At 58.4% G+C, this 18,335-nt stretch overlaps 1 protein-coding gene across 5 annotated transcripts; it reads right to left on the bottom strand.

Moving 5' to 3' along the window:
* Nucleotides 1-362: 362 nt before the first annotated feature.
* CAMSAP3 (calmodulin regulated spectrin associated protein family member 3) lies at nucleotides 363-16,779 on the bottom strand. Of its 5 annotated transcripts, none has more exons than XM_061150443.1 (18): nucleotides 16,603-16,779; nucleotides 9,609-9,862; nucleotides 9,107-9,277; nucleotides 8,922-9,017; nucleotides 7,776-7,823; nucleotides 7,370-7,508; nucleotides 6,414-6,553; nucleotides 6,245-6,338; nucleotides 6,093-6,147; nucleotides 5,842-5,915; nucleotides 5,493-5,562; nucleotides 3,923-5,396; nucleotides 2,511-2,650; nucleotides 2,121-2,428; nucleotides 1,696-1,795; nucleotides 1,218-1,330; nucleotides 1,021-1,139; nucleotides 363-931 (listed from the first exon to the last, which is right to left on the bottom strand). In XM_061150443.1, the coding sequence occupies exons 1-18, from the start codon at nucleotides 16,748-16,750 to the stop codon at nucleotides 626-628; spliced, it is 3,849 nt and encodes a 1,282-aa protein (XP_061006426.1). In that variant the 5' UTR covers nucleotides 16,751-16,779; the 3' UTR covers nucleotides 363-625. The 5 variants fall into 5 exon arrangements, with proteins under 5 accessions (XP_061006426.1, XP_061006429.1, XP_061006427.1 ...); XM_061150446.1 differs by having other exon boundaries at nucleotides 3,923-5,345; XM_061150444.1 differs by having other exon boundaries at nucleotides 9,107-9,229.
* Nucleotides 16,780-18,335: the final 1,556 nt, after the last annotated feature.

The following is an 18,335-nucleotide window of genomic DNA, read 5'->3' as shown; positions in this document are numbered from 1 at the left end:
GCTGGGGAAGAGAACATCAAGTTTAGCAATTGGCCAAGGACCAAATGACAGGAGGGGCTGATAATAACAGCCAGGCTGAGGAGGAAAATGAAGCCAGTGGGGGTGGGGAGGGCTGGCCGGAAGCCCCAGGTGCCCAGGAGTTCAGCTAAGAGGCAGCTGGGAAGCGGCCACGGGGCCCTGGCAGGGGAGTCATGCCAGACCTTGGCAGGAGCTGCACCAGAGCCATCGAAGGGGGCAGACGAGAGGCTGGAGCAGGATCAAGAGAGAACTGGGAGACAGGAAGCGGTTGGCGAGTGTGGGAAACGCTCTCCTGCAGAGAGGTCCCCAGCCCCGCAGCCATTCTCGGGGAGGTGCCAGTAGTCTCGTCTCTTTAAATTACTTTATTCAAGAAGGTGGGGAGGACAGACGGTGGGGGGGCACTGAGCTGAGCCCTGAGTCCCTGAACCTCCCAGCTCAGCCCCCACAGCAGGACGGGACAAAAATTAGGGGGTGGGGACTCCAGCCCCACCCGGACAAGGTCAAGGACAGACAGGACCCAGGAACACCAACTGACTGTCCTCCAGGCTGGTCCCTGGAGGGGGCGGCAGTCGGAGTACACAGGGCCTGCAGACCACCCAGGACGGGGCTATTTGGGGGTGCTGCTGCCCTTCTTGGGGGTGGTGGGCTTCTTGCTCTGCCAGAGGTGTCCCTGGATGGTGAAGGCATCCACGCTCATGGACATGGTCTTGGCCGGGATCTGCGTGAAGCGCTTGCGGTCTGAGTTGTACTTATAGATGCCCTCGACCATGGCTGGCGTGACCGTGCGGGGGCCATAGCCTGCCAGCCGTGACAGCTCCTCTGTTTCTGCGGACAGCGTGTACAGGGCCCGGAACTGGCAGCTTGAGTCGCGGAAGAGGATCAGGAAGTGGTTGGCTTTGCTCTTCTCGATCTCCTGGTGGGTGGTAGACACAGTTAGCCAGGCCACCAGAGACCCCCCCATCTGTCCCCGATCCCCCCCATAAAGCCCTGGAGAGGGCCTACCTCAAGAATGCGGTTCTTCTGTGGCTCATTCACCTTGCCCGCCAGGCAGCAGTGTGACAGGGCGTTGTGGATGATGAACTTGTTGGACTTGGCACTCGGCTCCTTGTATAGCCGCGGACCTAGGGGGCAGGGCAGTGAGTAGGGACTGGTCGGGGCCGGTGCTCACCGCCCCACCCCCAAAAAGTCCCACCACCTACCCGTGTACTCAGGCACTGAGGCCGGGGAAGATGCGTTGCTGCCATTGTCCCACTCACGTTCGCGGCTGCCGGGCAGGCGGCTCGGGGACATGAGGCCAGATGGAGATGGAGCCCTGAGGGGGGAGGTGGGATGGGGGGGGCTGCGGTCAGTGGTGAACGAAGTCAGTATGCAGTGAGACCCAGGAAGGGTGTGCCCAGGACACTGCAAAGCAGGATGTATCCACAGATACTGTCTGTGCTCCTAAGTCCCTGCAGGGCCAGGTCCCAGCCCTGGGCACACTGAACATGGGAGCAGAGAGGCGCATCCTTGGGTTCCATCTCAGGTGTGTGACCTTCCATCTCTGGCAGTAAACATGTACCCTCGTGCCATATCACACTCCTAGGCACGCATTCACAGCCCACCCCACACACACACACGCATGCACACTCCGAGAGGCCACCTGGCCCACAAGCACCTGCACGTCCAGGCCAAACTCACCGAGACGTGGGCCTCTTCACGCCAAGGTTACTGGAGGCCTCGTTGGCCACTGTCGACAGAGACAGGGTGGACTGGGAGTAGATTTTGCTGAGCCGAGAGCCTGGGAGCAGAGAGTGTCGGGTCAGGCACCCCCCACCAAGCCCCCTTACCTCCATGTATGCCCAGAGGGCCTGACCTGGCCGGTTGGAGAGGGAACATGGGGGTCAATCCTGCCAAAGACCCTCACCCCACACTGACCGCCCCCTGTTCCCCCTAAGCCAGGCTGTAAGGAAGCAGTGCCTGACCTGTTAAGCTGCGGAGAGAACTCTGGGCCAGTACCCTTCACCCTGCTGTGGCCCCCACATCCTTCTGGAAGCCTTGATCCCCCACACTGCAGCCCTGTGTGTGTACCCCAAGCTGCCCCACTTGCCCCCAGGGGGCCTCACCCAGCAGCCCACGGGCTGGGCTCCGAGCCAGGGCCGAGTCATCGCAGCAACCAGAGCGTGGCCGGGGGGCCCTCCGACCGCCGCGGCCTGGCCCCCCACTCCCTGCTGCCCGGGGCCGCAGCACCTTATCCAGATCGTCCATCAACTTCAGCTGGGCCCGGCGTTCATACTCCAGCCGCGTGAACTCCCCCCGCCGGGGACCCACCTCCTCCTCAGCGGGGGCCCGGGCAGCTGGGGCTGGGGTTACAGCAGAGGCCGTAGGAGCTGTGGGTGCAGGGGGGCTGGGGGCCACCTCCTCCTGGGCCAGCCTACGCACAGAGGAGATGGACACAGTCAGATAGGTGGCAGGGTTCCCGGGGGCAGAGGTCCTGGGGCTGGGCTCAGCCTCACCTCGAGGCCTCCTCCCGCCGCTGCTCCTTCTCGGCCTCCTGCCACTGTTTCCTCCGCCGCGCCTCCTCTGCCCGCCGCTGCTGCCGTTCCAGCAGGCTGGCCCGCTTCTGGGCCATCTCGTCCTCGGGCTTGTCTTCATCCTGGGGGCAGGCACCGAGTGTAGCTGGCTGTCCCTCCCCTGGTTCGGCTGGAGTCTGTTTCGACCCGGCCTGCCAGCCACTCACGTGTCCTTGAGTTTTTGTCATTGGTCTGAAGGCCTTTGGTGGGTGCCTGCTGTGTGTGTGACCCCATGCTGGATTCTGGGCACACAAAGGCCTTAACCCAGCCAGGATGCAACACTGGTGAGCACACTGGTAGGGCAGGATCTATCCTAGTCTGGGGACACCCGGAGAGGCTTCCTGGAGGAAGCAGCCTTGGAGAATGAGGTGGACTGAACTAGGTGGGGTTGAGTGGTGAGGAGAGCATTCTGGGGAGGGAACAGGAAGTGCAAAGGCCCTGAGGCCAGAGCAGGTTGAGCAGGTGTGGAGCAGGGAGACCAGTTTATTCTAGGAGCAAAGGGGAGCCACAGGAGGGTTTTAAATAGGGGAATGTGTTAGTCACTCAGTTGTGCTCGACTCTGCGACCCCATGGACTGTAGCTTGTCAGGCTCCTCTGTCCATGGAATTCTCCAGACAAGAATATTGTAGCAGGTTGTCATTCCCTTCTCCAGGGGATCTTCCTGACCCAGGGATCGAACTCCAGTTCGATGCATTCCATTCCAATGCAATGCCTTGCATCGCAGGCAGATTCTTTACTGTCTGAGCCACTGGGGAAGCCCACAGATAGGGGGTGACAAGGTCCCATTTACATTTTAAATAAATGCTAACTGCTCAGTTCACAGTGGCCAGGGATTGGTGTGTGGTGAGGGGTGGGCAGTGAGACCAACCAGGGCGAGACTGCTGGTGTCCAAGTAAAAGGCGTTGGCCCAGGCTGGGGATGCTGACAGGAAGAGGAGTAATTGGATATGGAAGAATTCAAAAGAGGAACTGCTGGGGCCATGCTGGGGGGAGTGGGGAGGACAGAACAGGAGGGAGGGGGTGCCGTGGAAGACACCAGCCGCATCTGTCCCTCTACTTATTCCTATTCATCTGTCCATAACCCACCCACCGGGCCACCCCTGTCCACCTGTCTACCACTTACTTTCTATTCACCCACTGCCCACTCCATCTGCATGTCCATCTGACCACGCACACCCTGTATGTCTGCCTGCTCCCATCTGACTAACCGTCTACCCATCTCTGTTCCCCGACCAGCTCTGTTTGATCATACACTGAGAAAGCCCCATCCATGCGACCACCTGTCCACCTGCCTGTCTGCCCATCCATCCATCCATCCGCCCACCTGGCCCTGCCCCCACCTGCTCAGGTGCTCACCTTATAGAAGAACCCCAGTCCGGTGCGGGGCTCTCCCTCTGAAGACGCTTCCTCCTCTAAGGAATCCTCAGCCCCAGGGGGGCTCCCATCTCCCTCCTCCTCAGCCGCTGGCTCCTCCAGGCTGCTCAGTGGGATCTCGATGAGGCCGGGCCGTGCCATGGGCTCCTCAGGGGGCGGCCCCTCAGCCAGGAGGATGGAGGAGCGCGTCTGCACCGGCACCTGGCTCGGCGAGAACTTGCGCAGGTGGGGGAGGCTGTCCACATCGTGCGGGGGCGTGAGCACCCTGGTCAGGGGCGCCAGCCGCAGCTCTGCTGGCCGCGCGTGTTTGGGGCTGCGGGGGGTGGGGCTGGGCCCCGGGCTGGGGCCTGGCCCGTGGCTGCGCCGGGCAGCTGGGGTGCGCCGGGCGGGGCTGGGGGATGCGGCTTTGGGGCCCGTTGTGGGACCAGGGATGACCCACGCAGCGGCAGCGGGAGTAGGGGCGGCCGCGGAGGACTCCGGTGGGGCCAGGAGCCGCTGCTGCTGGTCTGTGAGCCTCTGCATGTCCCGTTGCAGAGAGTTCAGCGCTGCGCTCAGCTTGCTCACTGCCCGGTTATAGTCCCCCAGTCCTTCGGGGGGCACCGGGCCCAGTTCTGGTGAGAAGGTCACCGCCTTTGGCCGTGGGGATGGCTCACCCTGGCCCTCACCTGCTGGCCGCTCCCCGCCAGGGGCCGGGCCCAGCTCTGCCTCCGCTTCCCCACCGGCCTCCCGGGGCTGCACCTGCAGGAAAGCATTCTTGCCCAGTCGCTGGCGGTGCTTGGCAAAGATGGCCTCGATCCGTCGCTTCTGGGCCTCGATGGCCCGGCGTTTCTCCTCTAGCCGGGCTCCAAGCTCACTCATCTCTGAGCTCAGGGCCTCCGGTGCCCCCGGGGTGGCCACCGGGGACCCGGCTTCAACCTCGGCCTTCACCAGCTGCTTCTTGCGTTCAGCAAAGCTGGTCATTTTCACTTCGGAGTTGCTGGCTGCTGGGGACGAAGCTGCCACCTTCGGGGAACCCTCAGGCAGGGCTGGTGGTTTTGATACCTCCCCGGCTGGACAGGGAGCCGGTTTTGAGGGGCCCTCGGGGTGGGGCAAGTAGGCAGGTACTTTGGTGGGCCCGTCAGGCAGTGGTTTCGAGGCCCCCTCTGGTGGGTAGGGGGAAGCCAGCGGCAGTTTGGAGGACCCCTCGGGGGAGTGGAGGTAGAAGCTGCCATCGGCAGCCCCGTCTGGGAGCAGCCGGGGCTCGGCACTGTGGATGATCTGCAGGGCCTCCTCGATGGTAGGCAGGTCGCCAGTCTCCGGGGGTGGCTGCGCGGGGGTCCGGGCTGGCACAGGGCGCTGGGGACCCAGGCTGTCTGAGCTGACGGAGCGCAGTAGGACGGGGTCTCCCATGACAACATCCACGTCGCTGTCCAGGCCAAAGGGGGTGCTGAACGACACGGCCTGGGAAAGGGGACGGCTGGGCGGCCGGAGGGAAGGGTCAGCCCCTGGGACAGGTCCAGGCCCCACCCAGGCCCCTCTGACTCCATTACCCGGGCCCTTTCGATGTGCTCACCTGAGTTGACGGTTCCAGGCTTTGCCGAGGGCCTCCATGTGGGACATGGACGGGGAGGACTTCAGCGAGCCTGGGGAGGGGTGATAAGTGGTCATTCTGGGGTCACTGGGGACCCTGGGTGGGGATGAGTCACTGATGGGGCATTATGTGGATGGATAGCTGGGGGCCACGTGGTGTCACTAGGGGGTCCTTGTGAGCCCCTGGGGAGGTCACTGTGGGGGCCAGTGAATGTCACCAAGGAAGTCATTCAGGCACCAGACAGACCCAATGGAGGGGTCACAAGGTGCCCACATGAGGTCAGCAGGGGCAGTCTTTGGGTGCCAGTGATAAGCCATCCCCCTGCCCTCACCTGTGGATCCTCGGAGTGGGGACTGGGGGCCACCAGCTGACAGGAGTGGATGGCGGAAATTGAAGACAGGAGAGCTGCCAAGAGAGGTGTGTCAGCTAAGGGTCCCCCCATCCCCCTCCCCTACCCCTCTTGGGAGTGGAGACCAGAGTACCCCCCAACACTTCCCCTCTAGCCAACCCAGCAGGAGGAGGGACCCAGCAGGAGGAGGAACCCATCGTGGCTGGGAAGTCTCCACCCACCAGGGGATGTACCTGCTGCCACTGTTGTTCTGGGGAGTAGAGGCCTCTGTGGCCTGGGGGGAGGCGGCTGCATGCAGAGCAGAGAGTCAGGCAGGGCTTGGTCTTATCCCCACCATCCCCCTCAACCCCATCCCACCCCAGGTCTGGGGCCAGGCCTTCCTTACCGTGACCATCGGGCAGATCCTTGACCTGCACAAAGTCGGGTTTCAGCACCTCAAAGCACATGAACAACTCAGCCAGCAGCACCATCAGGTTGATCTGGAGGCGAGAGGCAGAGTCAGTCGCCCGGACCCACGGCCCCGGATGCCCATGAGGCCCATGAGGTAGCCTTACCTTGAGGGGTGGTGGGACATAGAGAAGGTCCTCCAAGGACAGCGGGCAGCCCCGAGGGAGGCGGGAGGCACAGAAATCCTGCACCAGCTGGAGGTTGTACAGGCTGTCCGCCACAGACATGGGGTCCTTGAGGCATACCTCTGTAGGGACAGGATGCCTGGGTCCCTGGCTCTCCAGGAGAGAGGACGGGGTCCCAGCACACAGTATACACGGACACCTTCGACTGATGAGCTGAGCCAGGCCCCCTTCACAGGTGGGTGTCGTGACAGGCTGTCTGTCCGTCAGGTCTTTGCATCTACTCTCCCCACCGCCTGGAATGCTAGTCCCCCTAGAACTCAACTCAAAAGGCTTCTGACTACCCAGCACCTAACAGAGTACCTAACATGCAGAACATTCCTCTAGATGAACTGATGGTTCATTCTCTCAACTAGGATGTGAGCCGCCTGAGGCCAGGGGCAGGACTATATTGTTTTCGTTGGATCTCTTGGTGCCTAAAATAGGATCTGGCACACAGTTTGTACTCTACTTATATTTGCTGCAGGACTGAAGTATGGAATCAAACAGTATGGCTCAGATGGTAAAGAATCTTCCTGCAATGCAGGAGACCTGGGTTCGATCCCTGGGTTGGCAAGATCCCCAGGAGGAGGGCATGACAACCCACTCCAGTATTCTTGCCTGGAGAATCCCATGGGCAGAGGAGCCTGGCGGTCTACAGTGGGGTCACAGAGTGTCAGACACAACTGAGCAATTAACACACACTGAATTATAGGCAGCACAGAGAGGTTTAGACACTTGGGCAAGGTCACACAGCTCATTAATAGAAGAGAGAGGTTCAAACTCAGGTCTACCAATCCTGGGAGCTACACTTACAATCTCTGCGATACTCTGGGGCCAGGAGCCAAGGCCTGGGTGCCAGGCTCGTCAGGATAGGATCTGGCTCGGACCCGTTCACTCACCCTCAAGTCGCAAGAGCTGGGGACAATAGCAATGGATTGTGGCGGCCAGCGCAGCCCCACTTGCCAGGTCTTGGAGGCTGGTCACCGTTGGAAAGCAGGGGGCGCGTCGGGCCACAGCGCGGTCCTTGCGATATCGAATCTGCGGGTGGGAGCCGTGTCAGGTCAGAGGTCGGGCTGGCCCCCAAGTCAGCGGTCATGCAAGCTGTGTGGGGAGGCCTGGGGTTTCTACCACGGAGGGGCGTGAAGCCAGAGGGGGGTCCCAGAGCCAGAGTGGGAGGGGGGCCAGCCTGGAGCAGGGTGGGGAAGGGCAGCAGCAAGAGGCAGAGGAGGTGTCCGCGAGCAGCCAGGCCAGCAGCGGGGGCTGGGGGCAGAGACTCCTGTGACTCTGGGGCAGGGGATACATTACCATGGGGGGTTTGCTCCCCGACTCCTTCAAACAGAAGGCAATTGCGTGCTGGGGGGGAGAGGAGCAGCCGTCAGCGGGGCGGGAGGGGTGCTGACTTGCTGGGCCCCCAAGCACACCTCCAGGATGGGGGACGGCCCTGACCCCTGTCCTGAGCCCTGGCCGTCCAGCTCCCTGGCTGTGTTCTGGCCGGCTTTGGGGACCCCAGCACCTCCCAGCACGGAGGGACCCAACAGAGCAGCCTCTCATGCAGAAAGTCCTCCCCACCCACTCAAAAGACCCAGGCCCCAGCTGGGGCAGGGGATGCAGAGGAAGCAGGTAGGCAGGAGAGGAGCCCCCAACCCAGGCCCTAGGGTGGGGGAAAGGAGAAGGCCCTGAAGTGAGCAAAGGCAGGGGCTTCAGCCCAAAGCACCCCCACCCTCACCCCACTTGCAGTGGTCACTTTCCCCTTGTTGCACTTCAGGGATGGACACCCCACTGCCTCCAGAGCTGGGAGCAGGGAGCTGTCCTTAGGGAAGCTGGAGGCTCAGTTAAGGAGGTTCCTCTCCCCTCTTTTGGGTTTGAGGATCTTCCTCTTGGCCAGAGGGGTCTTCTCCCTGTGCCCTGCCTGCTGAGGTCAGGATCCATGTGTCTGATGGGCTGGGGTCCTCCCTTCAGAAGCCCCAGAGGTCTCCCCACCTCGGCTCAGGGGGACAAGCTTTGGATTACTGGGAGGGGGAGTCATATACCAGGGGAGAAGTAAGAGCAGAGATGACCCTCTTGCCTTGGTTCCCCAAAGGGCTTCTCTCTGTCCCCCAGGGCTGGGTCCCACTTCCTTTGCTCATAACAGGGAGCAGGGGAGAATAGGAGAGGGAACGGGACAGGCAGGCAGAAAGACACACAGACAGCGACAAGCAGGGCAGGCAGACCGGGAGGAGAGACGGCCCCACTTACAGGAACCAGCTTCCAGTACCAGCGTGTGGGGCACTGATGCCAGAGAGGCAGAGAAGAGAGTGTGGCAGGAGTAGGCAGAGGCAAGAGGGCAGAGAGAGAGAGAGTCATTTCCGGCCCCCCCAAGAGCAGGAATGGCCTTGAGGCACAGCCCCGACCTGCCCATCCAGCCCTCAAAGATCTGCCCCTCCCTCCTTCCATCCATCACCCCAGCCTCACCGAAGGCTGTGCTGGGGCCACCCCATCTGCAGGGGCCACCGGAGAAGCTCTCTGGGCAGCTTCCTGCTCCGTCTTCTCCTGCAGCCGCCGGATGGTCTGCGGAACAGGGAGAGGTTAGCGCTCCAGTCGCTGGACCGGTCCTGGCCGCCCGCCCCCTTCCCCATCTTGGCCCAAATCCCACCTACCGTGTCTACCCAGAAAAGGAGCTTGTGCTCCAAGCTGGCTAGGGCCAAGGGACCAGGCAGTGTCTTTGTCCACTCGAAGGCGAAGGCAACCATGAGGGCATCAATGACAGCTAGGTGGGCTCCCTGTGGGGGCAAGGGCTGAAGGGTGAGCCCAGAGCGCAGGTTGGAGGCCTCCAAGGGAAAAGAAACAGGAAAAACCTGGAGGTGGGAGGGTCTTGTAGTGGGACGGGCTTTGGGAAGCAGGCCAAGCTTGAAAGGGAAAGTTAAAAGTCGCTCAGTGTCCGACTCTTTGCGACCTCATGGACAATAAAGCCCATGGAATTCTCCAGGCCAGAATACTTAGAGGTCACAAACTAGGCCTTAGCGATCTGGCGGCCAAAGTAGCGCCTTTTTGGGAGGTGCCAGACTTGGTGGGAAGAGCCAGGCCTGATGGGCGGAGCCTTGGTGGGGGCGGGGCCTTGTTTGGCGGGGCGGGGCCTGGCTGGGCAGGGGCGGGGCCTACCATGAGGATAGGCTGGTGCCTCAGGTCGGCCTCCTGCACCGGGCGCTCGGGCAGCGCAGGCACTGTGCCCCTCCGTGCCAGCAGTGCCAGAAGCGCAGAGGGGCTAGGGGGCGCTTCGAGCTGCGGCAGCGCCTGGCGCCAGGCCCGACAGTACAGCTCGGCCGAGAGCAGCAGCCGTGTCACCGGGGGCTTCACGTGCTCCTGGGCGTACTGATCCGTGTAGAAGGGCTCCCACAGCTCCGAGGGCACATGCTCTGTGGGGGCGGAGTGGGGGTAACGGCAGGGTCAGGGCCACGGGGCACAAACCCCCATACTTGCAACCCCGTGGGCTGCATAGCCCACCAGGCTCCTCTGTCCATGGAGTTCTCCAGGCAAGAATACTGAAGTGGGTAGCCATTCCCTTCTCCAGGACCCAGGGATCAACCCAGGGATTGAACCCGGAATTCCGGGATCGCAGGCAGATTCTTTCCCGTCTGAGCCACCAGGGAAGCCCTTACATACAATTACATGGCCCCAATTAAAGCAGGGGGTGGGTGGGGTGTGGGTTGGGGCAGGTCTGTACCAAGGAGGATGGCACCAAGATGGGAGAATAGGGGACCTGGGCTAAGACAAGAGGCGCACATGTGGGGGAGTTTCCCAGAGTAAGGGACGACGGTGTTTCTGCATACTAAGAAGAGAGGGTGGGACAGAGCACCTTGCCTAGAGGAGATGGCTGTCTCTTGGACCCAGAGTGGAAATGGAGGTCAGATAGGCGGGGTCTTGTAGCCACGCCTCTCGCCCTCACCTAAGGGCAACAGTGACTAGAAGGGTTAATGGACCTCCCTAGTGCTTCTTACCACCCCGAGTGGACTCGCTTCCCCTTACAGCAACCCTACGAAGAGGCAGTCTGGGCACATGTGGCAACTCCGCTTTACAGATGAGGAAACCTAGTCACCAAGGCCACACAGCTCATCAAGGCTGGGACTGGGGGACTTCCCTGGGGGGCCCAGTAGCTAAGACTCCGCACACCCCTGGTCAGGGAACTAGATCCACATGCCTTAACTAAGAGTTCGCATGGCGCAACTAAATATCCAAACAAATAAATATTTAAAAAAAAAAAAAAAAAGGTTGGGACTGGGATTCAAACCCAGGTCTCAAGGAGACTACACCCTTAGAGTGAAGGCTGGAGGTGGGATGAGCTGTGGAGTGGGGGTCTGGCTGGAGGGGCATAGAATGCAGGAGGGGACAGACTGCAAACACATTGAGAGGGGTGAATAGCCTGAACCTGGTGACTGAAGGGAGGGGGTACGGGGAGAGAGGCACCCAGAGCCCTATCTGGAGGGGGAAGGCAGATGGGAGAAACAGGGTGTTGGCTGAGATGGGGGTACAGGATGGCCTGGGACTTAGAGGCAGCCATGGAAACTCTGAAAGAGAGGGGCAAGGTAAGAAGAGGAGGCTTGAGGAAGCCCCAGGGTGAGGGGGGCAGTAGCAGAACCCCAACCAAGTAGAACCCAAGGGTGAGGAGGAGAAAAATCAGAGCCACTAGAAGATTCTGGAAGTAGAGAAGGAGGATCCAACTCAGTTGGATCTGCCCTCCTGGGCCTTCCAGGGAGGCCCCAAGTCTTATCCCAGTCAGAGCCGCTATTCTGTACACTTGGGTTCTGCCTGTGTTGGAAGAATGTGAGGAGGTGGGATTATACCGCTTAGAAACATCTGAACGTGACATACCAGGCCTTCCTCAGGTGCCTGAATTCACAGCAGTGCTGCCCCCAGATCCTGGCCCTCAGCTACAAGGACCCAGGCACCCTTGCCTTCAACCCCTCTGCCCCCTCTGATCTTTCCCCACCCCTTAAACTCACACTTGACCTTCCCACTTAATACCAAAACCTTGTTAAGAGTTGGGCCATCTCCCTGCCCCTTCAAGGAAAAGTTCTCCAAAGCGAGAGATTATATTATGTGAAGTCAGACAGAGACACACAAATATCAAACTTGGAATTTGTGGAATATTCCATATGTGGAATCTAAAAAAATGATACAAAGGAGCTTATTTACAAAATAGAAACAAGACTTACAGACACAGAAAACAAACAGGGTTACTAAAGGGGAAGCGGGGAGTGATTAATTAGGAATTTAGGATTAACATAGACATAGTACTATGAACTAGATAACCAACTAGGACCCACTGCAGAGCACAGAAAACTACACTCAATATCTTGTAATAACCTATACTGAAAAAGAATCTGAAAATGAATGTGTGTGTGTGTTCAGTCGTTCAGTCACGTCCAGCTCTTTGCAACCTCATGGACTGTAGCTCGTCAGCTCCTTTGTCCATGGAATTTTCAAGGCAAGAATCCTGGAGCAGGTTGCCATTTCCTACTCCAGGGGATCTTCCCAACCCAGGGATCGAACCCATGTCTCTTGCATATCCCTCACTGACAGGTGGATTCTTTACCACTTCACCACCTGGGAAGCCGATATATGTATGTATAACTGAGTCACTTTGCTGTTTATGTGAAACTAAACACAACATTGTAACTATACTCCAATTTAAAAAAAGAAAAAAGAGTTCTCCAGGTTCTCTTTCCTTCCACCCTACTCCGGTTCAGACCCCTCCCCATCTGTTCCTTCCTTTGTAGCTCCCAGCCTCCCCAAGGCCAGCAGTGGCCTTCCAACGCCCACTATCTTGTCTGGGCTCTCTGCCGAGCACCTCCTTCTCTGGGAAGTCTTCCTCCCTCTGGTGTCTCCCGATATCCTAACTTTTCTCTTTCTTGCACCACTCAAGCCTGGCTGCCTGCCCCCATGCCTTTTCATTGCTGGGCTTCTGATAGCTCTGTCTGAGCAGCCCTGTCAATGGACATCCTCCCCCCACCTCCTTCCCACCACAGTGATGGCTTCCATGGTCATCTGAGCCCTGCCTCCTGCTGCAGCCCAGGCATTGTCCCTAATCCTCAGCATCTTTCTCCTTCTCTCTGTTCCCATCACAGTGAGAGAACACCATCCCTCCTTCTCTCTCCCCACCTCCAACATCCTGTCAGTCACTCACTGGGCTTCAGCTCCAGGTATCCCCTGAAACCAAACCCTCCTCCCTCTCTCTCTAGCTCCTGGTTTGTTTCCTACTCTTATCAGCAAAATGAAACAAGTTTCTTTCCTGCAGGACTTGTCAGGGACTTGAAGATGACAACTTGAGCTGGAGCTACTGATGGCTACTGTTTATTAAGGGGCTTCCGGGGTCAGGGGATTCCCAGGTGGTGCAGTGGTAAAGAATTCATGTGCCAATGCAGGGGACACAAGAGACGTGGGTTTGATCCCTGGGAGGGGAAAATCCCCTGGAGGAGGGCATGGCAACCCACTCCAGTATTCTTGTCTGGGAAATCCCATGGACAGAGGAGCCTGGTGGTCAACGGTCCATAGGGTTGCAAAGAGTCGGACAAGACCAAGCACACACAATGTTTATCAAGTACTTAGGTTATACTAGCGTGTCTTTGCCGAGGCACAGCTGGCATTTGGGGCTGGATGATTTGTGTTTAGTGGGGCTGTAGGTGTGGGGAATTGCGGCAGGGAATGCTGTTCTGGGCATTGTAACATGTTTAGCAGACTTCCTGGTCTTTCCTCACGAGCTGACAAGAGCGCTGTCCTCTCTAATGGTGACAACCAAAGATATTCCCAAACATTGCCACATGCCCTAAGTGTCAAACTCATCCTCGGTTGAGAACTGCAGCTCTATACTATAAAATGTTTATTGGAGCATTTAATACTGTCCGACAGGAATAGAATATGAGCCACATAAGAAGGTTAAAATTTTCTATTGCACCATTTAAACAGCAGCAAGGAGTAACATGACCTTATATCTCACCCAATATATATATATATATATATATATATATATATCCAAAATATTATTTCAACATGTCAAGATAAAAACATTATTAATGAGATGTTCACATTTTTTTTTTTTTTGGTACCAGGTCCCCAGAAGCCACTGTGTATTTTACATTGACAGCCTCTCACAAGTCATATCAGCCACATGTTGCGCTTGAGAGTCCCTTGGACTGCAAGGAGATCAAACCAGTTAGTCCTAAAGGAAATCAACCCTGAATATTCATGGGAAGGACTGATGCTGAAGCTGAAGCTCCAATACTTTCGCCATCTGATGTGAAGAGCAGACTCATTGGAAAAGACCCTGATGCTGGGAAAGATTGAGGGCAGGAGGAAAAGGGGACGACAAAGGATGAGATGGTTGGATGGCATCACTGACTCAATGGATATGAGTTTGAGCAACCTCCAGGAGATAGCGAAGGATAGGGAAGTCTGGTGTGCTGCAATCCATGGGGTTGCAAAGAGGTGGACATGACTAAGTGACCGAACAACAATATGTTGCTTGTGGCTACCACACTGGACAGCACGGCTAGCTTTTGGACCACCCACCTTGTGTGCATCTGCTCATGGCATTCCTTATTTTTTTAATTGGAGGATAACTGCTTTACAATGTTGTATTGGTTTCTGCCATACACCGTGAATCAGCCATAAGTATCCGTATATCCCCTCCCTCTTGAGCCTCCTCCCACCCCCCTTGCTCATGGAATTCTTATGAAACTTATCCATTGTACAGATGGGAAAACATAGACCCAGACAGCTAAGATGACTTGGCCAAGATCAAAGAGCTAGTAAAAGGTGGAGCCGACGGGACCCTAGCTCCCTAAAGCATCACAGGGAGGTTCTGGTGGCCTGAGGGACTGCATGTAGTGTTTCCCAAACTTGTATAAAGATGGCACTGTTCCTTATCTTATCTCTGAGCTCACTGTGGAGCCCACTAGCCTGCATTCCTGCCCAACCTCCTCAGGACTGGGCCCTGGGCCACCATAAAGACCCCTTCCCCCTAGCCATTTTTCCCCAGTGGGGCAACTGCATAACTGATATCATCTTGTCAGTCCCCAAACACCTTCCCCGGCTCCCCAGGGCCCTCAGATCCCCACATGTGGCCTGAAAGGACCTCTCCAATAGCACCAGACTCCCTCATCACCCCCAGCCACTACTGGGCACGGCATGGAGAACTCCCTGTGGGTCTCCTCTCCCTAGAAAACTCCTACACACCCTTCAAGGTCCAAACACTCCTTCCTCTAGTGAGCTGTCTGTCCCTTCTCCTCCCTTCCCTGGAAGATTTCTAGGATTTCCTCCCCCAGCCCCTCTGCAGGGCTGGCAGCCCGCTTCAACACTGCTTGGACATCACTGGCTTTATCACTAGAAGAAGCAACAGTCTGGTTTTGGGTCCCATCGTCCTCTCTCCAGAGTTCATCCCCATCTTTTCTGTTCTGAGTGCCCAGCACTGGCCTGGCACCCAACAGGCATCAGTAAAAGAGTTCCAGAGTTCATGGGTCAAGCAGGGGTCTGCTCACCACTTCCTGCTTAGAGCCTGGGGTCCCCCCTTCCTCAGTCCCCCTCTGTTCAGAGAACATGAGTGAGGGGACAGACTGAAGACCCTCCGGGACCATATCACACAATTCGGGGGAGCTGAGTCAGTGAAAACAGAACCGGGTAAGTCAGGGCATCCTCCCAGAGACCTGACTTTTCTTTCTGCAAAATGGAATAGTAATTTCTCTTCGGTCCCCTGGCCAGATGACAAATAATATAATCATTAATAAAAACACCACCAGTCATGGCAGCAGAAATAGCGACATCCGCTTAGTGTGTACAGTGGGCCAGACACAGAAGAATCCCATGGTCTGTCTGTCTCACCTTGTGAAAGATGGAACTGGGACCCCACTCACCCCAGCACTGCCCTGGGACTTAGTGGACAATTGTGAAATGGATAACAAAGTGAATACATGCCTTCTTTTACAGAGGACTCAACGGAAGCTCAGAGAATTGGGTTAATTCATCCACATTCTGGGGGAGCGTGGCACTCAAACCCAGCTGATTCCCAAAGCTGAGTCCTCTGTGGCCTCATAACTTGGGATTTGGGGGACTGGGGCAGGCTGGGCTCTCTGCCTGCCAATCCCTCCTCTCTTCCTCAAGCTGGTATTCGGGGGTTGGTGGGCCCTAGAGTGGGCCCTGCCTGGGAGACTGCAGGGAAAGAGACTGGGAGAAAAAGACAGGCTCAGGCGGAACCAGGAGACAGACGGACAGCTGTCACCAAGACCCACACCCAAAACAGGTTGGTCTGGGAAGGCCACTGAAGGGGGGATGGGCTGTGCTCAGCTGGTGCCAAGACCAGTGGGCAGGACCCGTAGGCGGACAGGGCGTCCCCCCAGAAGGCCCAGACCTTAATTAACTCGTCTTCCCCATGGCCAGGCCCTGACTCCCGGCTCTGGCATGAGGCCATGACTGAAACTGCCCTGGGCCTCAAATCCTAGGGATGTACCCGCATCCTCCTCCCCCGTGGGGTGGCCCGAGGTCTCCACACATGTGGGTCTTGGGGAGGAAGTGGGACAAGGCCCCACATCTGGGCCCCCACTCCCGGCGATCATGGATAAGCCATTTCCCTTCCGCCGGGCTCGCCTGCCTCCTGAGTAAAATGGGGCAATAAGTCACAGCTGCCAGCCGCCGGCCGGGGCCATGGAGGCGAGAGAGGGGCTTCCTGGAGCTCCCCTCGCCGCCCGCAGCGCAGGCAGGGCCGACGCCGGGTGTGTGTGTCCGGCCTGGACAGGGGCGGGGGTCCTCGCGGGCGCGTGATGTGAGGGTGTAAAGGGTGGGGGGAGGACGTGCCAGAGGTGAGGCTCGCACTGGGGGACACCACTCGGCCCACAGACCCTGCCCGGCTCACCTGAAGACCCGGACGCCCCGATCGTGGCGCGGAGCCGGGCAGCCGGCCCCACCCCCACCGCGCTCCCGCAGCCGCGCGGGCAAAGTCCACCGCCCGGGCCGAGCAGGAAGCCCAGAGGCCCGGCGCCGAGGGGCCCAGGCCCGGGGACCCCCCCGCCCCCGGCGGCCGGCGCTATTGTTCCCACGGCCCCGGCCTCCCCAGCGCGGCGCCCCGCCCCCCGCACCTGCCGCCCCCCTCTTCCCCTGGCCCCGGTACCTGCGCCCCCGAACGCGGCCCGCAGCACCCACGCCAGGCTGGCCGCCGCCTTGGCCCGCGAGAAATCGTACTGGTCCAGCGACTTGATCTCGGGCACCAGGAAGGTCCTCCGCAGCGGCCCGGGCCCCGGGGGCGCCGCCTCCACCATGGCGGCGCGGGGGCTGCGGGCACCGGCTCCGCGCTCGCTCGGGCTGGGCTCCGCCGCGCTCACACCCGGGCCCGGCCCGCCGCCGCCGCCACCACCACCACCGCAGGCGAGCCAGGTGCGGCCGCTCGCGCTCACGACGCTGCGTCGGCCCCGCCCCGGGGCGGAGCCCAGGTGCGCCCCGCCCCCGGCCCTGGCCCCCGACCCGGTCCCCTCGCCTCGCCCGGTCCCCTCGCCTCGCCCGGTCCCCTCGCCTCGCCCGCCCCTCGCCGCCGCAGGGTGGGGCGGGCCCAGACTGCGGTGGCGGCGGGGGAGGCTGCGGAGGAGTGTATGTGTGTGTGCGCGCCCGCGCGCGCTTGTCTGTGTGCGCGCACTGGGGAGGATGAGGGACCCTCGGCTTGCGGGTGTGTGTGCCGGCACAAGTGTTGTTTCCTTGGATGAGAGTGTGAGCTTGTCATTCCTGGCCCGGAGGCAGCGCGCCCGTGGGTGCACCTGTTTCTCATTGTGTCTTGGGAGCGTCCAAGAACGGGTGTCTGTGTTGGCACCAGTGTGTGGTCTCTGCACGTGTCTGGGTGGTGAACGAGTGTGTTTGAGGGTGTCTGCATGTGCGTATCTGTGTGAGTGTGGGACAAGGCGTGTGTGTGTTCTTGATTTTCATGAGTGTTGTGTTTTCAAGGATCTATATTGTGTAGGTGCCTGTGTCCTTAAGATACAGGAGTATTTGTATTTTGTCATTGTGCTTGTGAGTGTGCCTATTTGTGAGCATTTAAATATACTTGTATTATGTATCAGACTGTGATGAATGTCAATGAAGGAAGATATGTGAAAAATCGAGTATGTGTATTTATAGAGGAATGTGATGGCTTGTAGCTGTGAGTGTGTTTGAGTGGCTGTTATTGGGTATATCTGCAAATATATTTACATTCGTGTGTGGATTTGTGGTGTCAACAGAGTTGGTTGGGGGCGGGGCTCCAACTGTATAGATGGGGATTATGTATTTGTATCCAAGTGCATTTGTATATGAGTCTATGAGTGTGATTGTGTGCAATGGCTGTCTATGGGGGGAGACATGGCAGCATGTGCTTTGTGCATATATATGTATTTCCATGTAAGTGTATTTGTGGGTGACTGCGTTTGGGCATATGGTGTGAACCAAGGTGGTGTGACAGGGTGTGTAAATCGTGGAAGGGGATGTAATTGTAGAAGAATGTCCATTTCTTGGAGGCATTTATGAGTGTGCGTGCATGCTCAGTCCTTTCAGGCATGTCTAACACTTTGCGACTCCATGGACTGTAGCACACCAGGTTCCTCTGTTCATGGAGTTCTCCAGGTGAGAATACTACAGTAGGTTGCCATTCCCTCCTCCAGGGGATCTTCCTGACCCAGGGATCGAACCCATGTCTCTTGTGTCTTCTGCATTGGCAGGCAGGTTCTTTACCACTAGCTAGCGCCACCTGGGAAGCCCTTTATGAGTGTGTGTGCCTATTTCTGTAGGAACTGCAGATATGTGTGAGCAAATCTGTGTGTGATATGAGCCTGACTGTGTATGTTGGCATGGAGGTGTGTGTGTCTGTGTGAATATATGTGT

The sequence above is a fragment of the Dama dama genome, chromosome 9 (assembly GCF_033118175.1).
Source record: "Dama dama isolate Ldn47 chromosome 9, ASM3311817v1, whole genome shotgun sequence".
NCBI classification, from domain to species: Eukaryota; Metazoa; Chordata; class Mammalia; order Artiodactyla; family Cervidae; genus Dama; species Dama dama.
Note: the sequence above shows the minus strand (reverse complement) of the source record. Positions and strands in the feature narration are given on the sequence as shown.

What these genes read in the sequence shown, in the direction of transcription:
- CAMSAP3 (XM_061150443.1), bottom strand. Translation starts at nt 16,750, where the DNA reads ATGGTGGAGGCGGCGCCCCCGGGGCCCGGGCCGCTGCGGAGGACCTTC. An exon ending in CGGGGAGCAAACCCCCCATG is followed by an intron (nt 7,509 to 7,775) that starts GTAATGTATCCC and finishes TCCCACCCGCAG; the next exon opens with ATTCGATATCGCAAGGACCG. An exon ending in GGATCTGCCCGATGGTCACG is followed by an intron (nt 6,148 to 6,244) that starts GTAAGGAAGGCC and finishes CTCTGCATGCAG; the next exon opens with CCGCCTCCCCCCAGGCCACA.